At 42.3% G+C, this 10,723-nt stretch overlaps 1 protein-coding gene across 1 annotated transcript; it reads right to left on the bottom strand.

The window, feature by feature from the left end:
• Nucleotides 1-1,173: 1,173 nt before the first annotated feature.
• On the bottom strand, nucleotides 1,174-9,925 carry lgsn (lengsin, lens protein with glutamine synthetase domain). Its single transcript, XM_059983464.1, is given in 7 exon segments — nucleotides 1,174-1,248; nucleotides 1,250-1,350; nucleotides 1,353-1,475; nucleotides 1,478-1,631; nucleotides 9,325-9,582; nucleotides 9,585-9,655; nucleotides 9,658-9,925. Coding segments are annotated over 7 exon segments (1,050 nt in total).
• Nucleotides 9,926-10,723: the final 798 nt, after the last annotated feature.

Genomic DNA, 10,723 nt, shown 5'->3' on the forward strand with positions numbered 1-10,723 from the left:
CAATGTCTGCTGGACCTATTTATGAGACTGAAGAGCCCTCGGGATAATTCACTTCTATCACTAACGTACTAGCACTGGGGTTCAAATCCTTACCATTCATTAGACTTTGCTAAGTCTTAGTGACTTATTTTTTGATTATAACTTTAACCCGTCTTCCCATACAAACCTGCAGAAGTGCCTGAGGAGATGCGCTGACATGGACTATATCATTCCTTAACTGCCTTTGCTCATTCTTTACAAATGAGTAGACTCAGTCTTTATAATAAGAGAAATCCATCACTGCTTTCTGCACAACTATTCATTCTTAAGAACAAATGTGTTAATATTCAGGATAAAATAAGGCCCAATATCTATTGATGTAATAGCACAAGAATAAATCTTTAGTTATTCCATGCAGAAAATATTACTGGATACAGTATACATGCTCATGAAGAAAATAATGCTTCTTTCCCAATTTTTATCAAAGGATTGCATCTGATTGTTGAATACTCCATATGTAGAACCAGAAGATGGCTTAAAAAGAAATGATCTCCTCATGTAAACTAACTTCTGAGATATTACATCAAATGACTAGCACATTCAGATTATATTCCTCGGAATTTCAATTTAGAAAACGAGGATTTAATTTCTAAATGAAGAGCTCAGAAATATTATCATGATGCCAAAGTGTCTCTCAGCATATTATGCATATATCGTGCATTGTATTATATGTAAAAATTTGTATGGTGCCTGCAATCTGGCTATGATACATGATGTTTCACGTTGTATGTTAGTTACATCTTGTAAATGGTCTGTTTATATGGATGATGTTATCTCAAAGTGTTCTGCTAAAAATATTCCAAGTAGTTGCCCTCTTACCATTTGATGTCTGTATTTTCAACTCAAACCATTTGTCAACGATAACTACTGTGTGAAGGCTTTTCCCAGTGTACGCTGGATACAGTGGTCACCTTCCAGTGCATCATCTAACTGCAAGTGGATGGTGCAGGTCTTGAACAACTGGGGTAGTAGGCATCACCTATACACCGTCCTCAAGCCAGCCAGCACAGAGCCCAGACAGCCAGAATGATGGTCAATGAAGGCAGACAGTTCTCGAAATGAGCTCCCCCGCTCCCATGACCCTTGATGTTGAAGACACAAGTGTTGTCGTTGGAGCATCCACCCACCTCAGACTCAATGTGTCACTTCTAACAGGCCATAACCGTGGGAAGAAAAGCTCTGGATGTAGACACCGCCACCTTGCATGCCCCTTGATGAGCTCCTGCACAAAGCTTTCATGGTGGTTTTTCGGGTGATTAAAGCAGGAAGGCTGGACGAGGGTGCACAGGCAGGTGAAGAAGGCATGCAAGTCAAAACAAGGGCTCAGAGCTGTGCCTAATGAAGCTTCGCCACATGTCTCGGGAAGGTCAGGAGGGGAGAACCTGTCACAGAGCAGGAATCACAGGGGACCCTCGTGGTTTTCTCTGCCCAGGGAGGACTCTGAAGATCGCAATGTTGGGAATCAAGACAATGTTGTCATTGTAAATGGAAGGATCAGAACGTGCACCAGTAACCTCTGGACGTAGGTATCTCATATACTTTGTCCTGCGTGGAAGCACGGGGTTGTCACTGTTGGTCTCCAGGCAGTTTTCCTGTAATTTGAAACAATTTAATGTTAATAATTTATAGGAATATTTATGTCACCAATTCGGCATACAGCAAAATGGTTAATTGCGCTGATCCAGCACAGTGTTAGATAGGACTAGAAGAACGATTAATTGGATCTGCAAAATTGCTAGCATTTCTTCAGTGTCCTCAGAAGGAAGGGGAAGAGGGAAAGTTAGAGAAATCAATATTCATGCCATCAGGTTTGCGACTAACAACTGAGCCAACTTCTGTTTAATTTCTTCCCCCTTCATCCTGGTCTCTTTTGTCATTCCTCCTACACAACCCACCTTCTCTCTGCCCTGATCTCACCATTCACCTGCCAGCTTTTATTCCTTCCCCTCGGCCACCCTCCTATTCTGGCTTCTGCTCTCTTCTTTTTCCAGTCCTGATGAAAGGTCTTAGACCAAAACGTTCCCCTCCGAATGTCCTGCTGAGTTCCTCCAGCATTGTGTGTGTGTTGGACTAACTCAGTTTGCTTTCTCTAGAGCAGCAGTGGCTTGTGGAATCTTACTGAAGTGTGTATAACGATAATCGAAGATTCAGTGCATAGGAAGGACCCATTTCCCTCAGCAGGGGACCAGAAGTCAGGGGACAAGGACCAAAAGTAATTGTTCAAAGGATTGGAGAGGAGATGATGAAATGCATCTTGTGTATTTAAACAGCCATACTAGAGAGTGAGGTAGCAGAGACACAATGGGTTGAAAGCCTCATCACATGTTGTAAGATTTTCTAAAGCTATGTCTTTTTTCCTTCAACAATTGCTTCATGGTGTTATGGCAAATGGGTTCAGAGCATAGAAAAACAGGTTAGATTGGAATTGGTGAGGTTTTGGGGTATTGGTCTCTGTATCTAAGGAAGGTTAGACTAAAACTGGCATTATTGTGATAAACTGCTTTCCTATGAGGAGAGATGAGTCAGGGTGGTTTACACTCTCTGGAGTTGAGAAGAGTGAGTAGTGACCTCGATATTGGGATGTACAACATTCTGAGAGAGTTTGACAAGATGAGCAGTAAGACACTGATGGCCCTGCCTGGAGAGTCTAAAACTGAAGGTCAGAGGTTCTAGGTAAAGCATTGACCGTTTAGAACTTACACAAGAGGAAATCTTTCTTCATCCAGAGGCTGATAAATCTTTATAATTTCCTCTCCCAAACAGCAGTAGAATCCTCCGGGTGCTCTGGCTTCCTCCCACATTCCAAAGACGTTTGGGTTAGTAGGTTAATTAGCCACATGGGTGTAATTGGGTGGCGTGGGCTTGTGAGCAGGAAAGGTCTGTTATTGTGCTTTATCTCTTTGAGTACTGAAAAACAATGAAATCCGTCAGAAAACTCCACTGGATCCTCATATTACCCAAGGATACATGGTCTTGGCTTGAAACAACGACTGCTTATTCCACCCCCCCCCCCCCCCCACCATAGATGTTACCTAACTTGCTGAGTTCCTCTAGGCAATGTCTGCTGCTCAAAACTTCCAGCATCTGCAAAAACGCTTGTGTTTATAGATGTACTACAGTTTAATATGTTTTTTTCCTTTCAGAGAAAGTTTCAAAGAATTGTTCTGAGCAACAGTTCAACTCCCTCAGAAGCAGGCTCTATGTTTGAACAAGCGGAAAACAGATCACAAGGGAAGATATACATTTTGAAGCAAGTGATCGTAATGGAATTAAAGATCAAAGACAATTCCAGGTCAATTTTTTCAGGTACAGGGGATTGTTTGCATCTGGACTTGCTGAGCTATTAAACAAGGGTATCAACTCTAAGCTGAATTTGAACTAAAACTTTCAAGTCATTTTCATATCGTACTGTTGGAATATACTCAAGAAAGACATGAATTAATTCTGTTAACTATGAACATGAATTCATTGTTATAATTAATAGATGAAGTCCATCACAAATGTGAGCTTAATTAGTTCTATTCTACTTCTAAATCCAAAGGCAAGTTTACCTTGGCAACAGACTGAGTCAAACTCTAAAAAATAATACTTGGAGTGATGATGAAAGATTAAGGCTTAGTGATAGACAGCAAAGTTCACAGAAGCTACTTCAATATGATCCTTGTTGATTGTACAGCTTGTCTTCTCTCCCACCTATTTTCCCCTTTCTCATCAATTTCCCTCCGAATCCAAATATCTATTAACCACAGTCTTCAATGCACTAAAAAAAATCACTTCAATTCAATAAAGATAACATCGGAGATTGGAGGAACAACACCTCATACTCCATTTGGGTAACCTCCATTCTGACAGCATGAACATGGATTTCTCTAACTTTCTGTACTTTCTCCCTCTCCCACTTCTCTAATTTCCCTTTCCTCAATCTGGTTCCCCTCGCACCCCTTCTCTTCTCCTCAACTGCCCATCTCTTCTGTCTGATGCTCCTCCTCCTTCCCTTTCTCCTTTGATCCACTCTCCTCTCCTCTCATATTCCTCTTTCTTCCACCCTTTACCCCTTCTACCCATTCCCTCTCAGTTTGTCACTTCATCACCCACCCATTCACCTACCTTCCCACTCACCTGGTTTCACCTATTACCTGCCAACTTGTACTCCTTCCCCTTCCCACCCCTTCTTATTTATCTTCTTTCTCCTTCCTTTCCAATCCTGATGAAGGGTCTCAGCTCAAAAGTACTTTCTGTTTGATGCTGCCCTACCTACGGCATTCTTCCAGCATTTTGTGCAGTTATAGTTCTATTATTTTTGGGTACTGGTGAGACAACACCTGGAGGACAGTGTCTGTTGCCTGTTTAAAAGAGGACATCGATATGTTTTCAGTAGTTTATCAGACCTGGATGCCTGGAATTTTTAGGTTGGCTTATGAGGAAAGGTCAAACAGACTAAGCCGGTGTACATTGGATTTTAGAAAGGTGAGAGTTGAATCAGCTCAGGTCCTGAAGGGTGTTGACAGAGTTGATGTGGAGAGGATTCTTCCTCTGTGGGAGAATCTAGAACTGGGGGTCAAAGTTTAAAAATAAAGGGTCATCCATTGAAGGTAGAGATTATGTGATTTTTTCTCAGAGGGCTGTGAATCTTTGGAACTCTCTTTCTCTAAGAGCAATGGAAGTACAACCTTTGAATATCTATAAGGCAGAAGTAGATAGTTATTCGATAGACAAGGATGTGAAAGTCGAGCAGGGGATAAGGTATAGAGTAGGTTGGAATGCTGAATTAAGGTTGGAGTCAGATCAACCTATTGAATGGCAGATCAGGGTCAAGGGGCTGAATTACTTACTCCAGGTCCTAATCCTTATGTTACAATGCACAGTCATAAAGAAATAGAGCACAAAAACAGACCCTTCAGCCTAACCACTCCATGCTAACCACGGTGCCCACTCAGTGCTCCCAATCTCCTGCAGTCAGCCCATATCGCTCTAAACCCCGCCCCTCTGTGTACCTATCCAATGCTTCTTAAATGATCTAATGGTACATTTCTCAACCATTTCCTCTGCCACTCCATTCTATACATATACTACCCTCTGCGTGAAAAATATTCCCCTCAAGTCCTCTTAAAGCTTTCCCATTTCACCTTAGACTTAATTCTGCATTCTTTCTTCTATCAATAATCTGCATACTTTCCTTTCTACTACCCTAAATGTATTTATGTACGAATTATGTTTCCTAGCAACCATCATAATGTGGGTAAAATGGCAGCTACTTTGATTCCACAAAGACAGACATGACCATGACTCGATCAGGGAGGGTAGTTGAGAGGTGCACACTACACAAGGCAGTGAAGAGATCTCTTCAACTTTCATTTGAAAATTGTCTTGGGCTTCATTAGAGAGGGCACAGCACTCCATGTATTGCATAGTATCAGGCTACATTTTAAGTTCAGGTAATAGGCATTATCCCCCTGCACCCAATTTGTGTCAATTTCACTTGGCACTGAAGAATAGCATAAAGATTTTCTAGTTGTTTAAAATTACCTAGTTTAAGATGATGACAAGGGTGCGTGGGTAGACAGAGTTGAATCACTTACTCCGGTGCTGAAGTTCAAAACAAGGCAGTGTAGATGGGCATGCTGGGGGCACCCAAGAGTGGGTGCCAACCCGGTCAAACTGCAATGCAGGACTATGGAGATGGTAACCAGCTAGAGCAGCATGTAACAGGAAGGGCTAATTGATATCACAACAGTGGATCAAAGATAAAGATTAAAGATTAGCATTATTTGTCACATTTACATCGAAACATCAAAACATGCACAGAAATGCGTCATTTGCGCCAATGACCAATGCAGTCCAAAGAAGTGCTGGGGGAAATCTGCAAATATCACTGTGCTTCTGGCGCCAACATAGCATGCTCACAACTTACTAACCCAACCCACCCGTCTTTAGAATGTGGATGAGGTCACAGCACCCGGAGGAAACCAACAAGATCACAGAGGGAATGTACAAACTCCCTACGGTGAAATTAAACTTTCATCACTGACTGCTGGTGCTGTAACATGTTACGCTAACCTCTACGCTATCTTGTCCTGCAAAGCTTTGTGGGCCTGCCACGTTACCGGTTGACTAGAAAATTGCAAATGTTACTCCGCTATATAAGAAGGGTGGGAGGCAGCAGAAAGGAAACTATAGACATTTTAGCCTGACATCAGTGGTAGGAAAGTTGTTGGAATTGATTGTTAGGGATGAGATTACAAAGTATCTGGAGGCACATGACAAGATAGGCCAAAGCCAGTATGTTTTCCTGAAAGAAAAATCCAGCCTGACAAACCTACTGCAGTTCTTTGAGGAAATTGCAAGCAGGGTAGACAAAGGAGATGCAGTAGATGTGGTGTATTTGAATTTTCAGAAGGCCTTTGACAAGGTGCCACACATGAGGCTGCTTAGGAAGAGCTGACAGAATTACAGGGAAGTTACTAGGGTGGGTGGAGCACTGGCTGGTCGGCAGAAACAGAGTGGGAATAAAGGGATACTATTCTGGCTGGCCGCAATTGCCAGTGGAGCTCTACAGGGGTCAGTGTTGGGACCGCTGCTTTTTATGATGTATGTCAATGACTTGGACTACGGTATTAATGGATTTGTGGCTAAATTTGTCAATGATAGGTGGAGGAGCGGGTAGTGTTGAGGAAACAGAGAGACTGCAGAGAGACTTAGATAGTTTAGGGGAATGGGCAAAGAAGTGGGAAATGAAATACAATGTTGGAAAGTGTATGGTCATGCACTTCGGTGGAAGAAATAAATGGGCAGACTATTATTTAGATGGGGAGAGAATTCAAAATGCAAAGATGCAGAGATTTGAGAGTCCTTGTGCAAGATACCCTAAAGGTTAACCTCCAGGTTGAGTCGGTTGTGAAGGCAATGTTGGTATTCATTTCTAGAGGTATAGAATACAAGAGCAGGGATGTGATATTGAGGCTCTAGAAGGCACTCATGAGACCACACTTGGAGTATTGTGTGCAGTTTTGGGCTCTTTATTTTAGAAAGGATGTACTGACTTTGGAGAGGGTTCAGAGAAGATTCACAAGAATGATTCCAGAAATGAAAGTGTTACCGTATGAGGAACATCTGGCAGCTCTTGGGCTGTATTCCCTGGAGTTCAGGAGAGTGAGGGGGGATCTCATAGACATTTGGAATGATAAAACACTTGAACAGATTAGATGTGGCAAAGCTATATCCCTTGGTAGGGGATTCAAGGATAAGAGGGCATGACTTCAGGATTGAAGGACATCCTTTTAGAACTGAGATGTGGAGAAATTACTTTAGTCAGAGGGTGGTAAATCTGTGGAATTTGTTGCCACTAGTGGCTGTGGAGGCCATTTCATTGGGTGCATTTAAGGCAGAGATAGATATGTTCTTGATTAGCCAGGGCATCAAAGTGTATGGGGAGAAGGCAGGGGAGTGGGGATGACTGGAAGAATTGGATCAGCCTAGGATTGAATGGCAGAGCAGATTTAATGGGCCAAATGGCCTACTCCTGCTCCTATATTTTATGGTCTAATCTGATCGCAAACAGTGATGATGTTTAAACCGCTAACAAGATAAGGAGCACAGCAATGGTGAGGTGCCCTGTGCAAGTGTTAGAGATAATACTGAACTGTTTACAACCACGTTCAGCCAGAACTGGAGAGTGGGTGAGCCACCTTGGCTTCTCCTGAGATTTCCAACCCACTCCATGAGAGAGGTGAGATTTCAGCCAACCCAATATGATGTGAAGAAATGTCTGGGGTCACAGATGCAGCAAAGATCCTGTTGCCAGACTTTGTCCCAGCTGGAGCACTAAAAACCCCATGCTCTGGAACTGGCTGTGCCACTAGTCAGGCTGTTTCACTGCAGTTACAACACTAACATCCAGTACAATATTGCCCAGATCCATCCTGTTTGCAGTGAGGGGGAATCTCACTGAAACCTATCGAATGCTGGAAGGCCTAGAGTGGGCATAGGGAGGAGCTTTCCTATTTGGGGGAATCTAGGACCAGAAGGTGCAGACTCGGAATGAAAGGACGTCCCTTTAGAACAGAGATTTTACTTGTTAAACTCTTTATTTCAGAGATACAGCGCAGAGCAAGCCAACAAGCCACACCACCCAACAACCCACAATATTTAACTCTAGCCTAATCACAGGACAGTGTAAAATGACAATTTAACTTACTAACAGTTACTTATTTGGATGATGGTAGTTGCCTTTTTTGAGAATCGATAGTTTTGATCAAAGTAATTAATAATTTCTGTAAGTGGAGAAAAGGATAAATATTTTTTAAACTATTTCTCTGGGATCTTTGCTGTTACGAATGAGCAGAGCAAAATCAACAACACAATACAGTAATGTGACTGAACGTTTTTACTCAATCACGTTAGTAACGGTACACACGAAGCAACTTACAGAGTGGCAACGACAAACTGAGCCCACGAAACAAAAGACATGCACACTCAAAACCCTGTGACAAAAGAAAGATCCTTCACACATCGGAGGCCTAATCGATTCACCACACTATCAAACGGCCGCATGCGTATCTGTCACATTCTCATATGGTACATCTGTCAGGCGGACTCCTCCCCTTTCAATCACTGCAAATTTGTCCAACCCATTCAACTTTCTGAAGTCTCTGTATTCTTAATTCTCGTGAATTGTATGAATCCAAACATTATTACTTCGTAAGTGTTTGCTGCAGTAGCATAATGTTTAGTGCCACGCTTTACAGCACTGTCAGTAAGATTGGGATTCAGTCCCCCCTGCTGTCTGTAAGGAGTTTATTTGATCCTTCCTGTGACCACATGATCTTCCTTCAGATGTTCCGATTTCTTCCCACACCCCAAAGGTGTACAGATTGGGGTTAGTGAGATGTGGGAACACTATGTTGAAGCCCGAAGCATGGTGATGCCTGTCGGCTGTGAAGAGCAAACCTCAGTGATTTGATTTGACACAAAACTGACACATTGTATGTTTTGATGTACATGTCACAAATAAGGCTAATCTTTCTTTTTCCTCTTTCTTGTTTTTTTTTTCTTTCTAACTGGATTTTTACATTTCTATTCCTTTGAAACCTGCCTCATTGGATCAGCTTTCCCCAGAGAACTCATCTGCTTCTGTAGCTGGGTTATAAAATTCCTTGTGCCATTTTTACTGTGGCAAAGATATTATAAAAGTTATTCAATCACTTATTATTCCCTCTAAGTTTAATTGACTGTCTCACATTGTCTTGGATTATGATTATTGGATTGTCAGCAAGGTAAAGTGCTAACCAGAATCATGTGAACACAAGATTTGGTCTTTAATGCCAGCCCACCATCATAAGCTGATGATATCGAGGCTGAAGGTTGGATGTTGGCATTCTCTTGGTTTTGGATGTTTGGAGGTTCTACAACATGAGCTGGTGGCTCATTGTTAGCAAGCCTCACTTGGTTTCTGTCAATTTGGCAGTCTGGGATGATGGTGTATGCTTTTGAATCAGTGGCTGGTTTCCCCTTACCATTCTTCACTGCCAAATTCTGAGGCAGACTCCCAAACTTGACTTACAGTTTGCTTCCTGCCACCTGGTAACCAAAGGACTCTCTTTCAAAAGGGCCTTCAGTTTGTGTCTTTTGAAATTCCTGTCTTTGAAACAAAAGTGCAAAAACTCTTTTCCTCTTCATTGGCACTGCCTGTTTCCCATTCCACCTCAGATTTGTCTTCTTCCCTTTTGCTGTTTCCTTCCTGCTTTCCGTTCCCCACTTACTCCTGAGCCATGTCAGTTTGGGCTGTGTTACCAGCGACTATTGAGAGACTTGATCAATGAAGGTAGAAATGTCCTGGTGAGCTTGCTATGTGTTTCACTTCAACTGTCTCCCATTCCATGGGTGACATATATTTCCCAGTGACCCTGACACCCCTCTTCCACCCACAGCCATCAACTTCATCCGTCATCTCAGATGCCTGCTGTCAATGAGACAATGTAATTGGTTATCAGTGGCTGGAAGGAACCTAACTAGAACTCTAAATATTCCTCTTCAGCAACAACTCAAAGGACAATTTGAGGTATGCTGCTTTAATCTGCTTTGTTATTTTGGGTCTGGTATCTAAGGATGGATGTGTTGGCCCTCAATGGCCCAAAGGAAGTTCAAAAGAATGATCCTAAGATGGACAGAATTCATGTATGAGAAGTGTTTGATGGCTCTTGGCCTGTTCTTGATGGAGCTGAGAAGGATGAGGGGAGATCTCAGTTAAATGTACTCAGTACTGAATGGGGGTGAGAAGGGGATGCTTCCAATAGTAGAAGGATCTGTAGGCATGTCCTCAGAATAAAGGCATGTCCCTTTAAATTGGAGAAGAGCAGGAACTTCTTCAGCCAAAGAATGGTCAATTTCTGGAATTCATTGCCGCAGAACGCTGCGGAGGTCAAGCCACTGGGTGTAATTAAAACAGAGATTAATAGGTTCTTGATTGATTAGAGGGTTAAAGGTTAAGGGGAGAGGTGGTAAAATGGGGTTGAAAATTAAATCAGCCATTATTGAATGGAGAAGCACTCAATGGGCCAAATGGCCTCATTCTGCTCCTATATATTGCAAATTTAGATATATGAAATGATGTTAAAACCAATTGTTGTTCCTCATTAAGTAAGAACACCAAGAATTTTCTCACTTTTCCAGTACAACTCACCAGTAA

The sequence above is a fragment of the Hypanus sabinus genome, chromosome 10, assembly GCF_030144855.1.
Source record: "Hypanus sabinus isolate sHypSab1 chromosome 10, sHypSab1.hap1, whole genome shotgun sequence".
Lineage (NCBI taxonomy): Eukaryota > Metazoa > Chordata > Chondrichthyes > Myliobatiformes > Dasyatidae > Hypanus > Hypanus sabinus.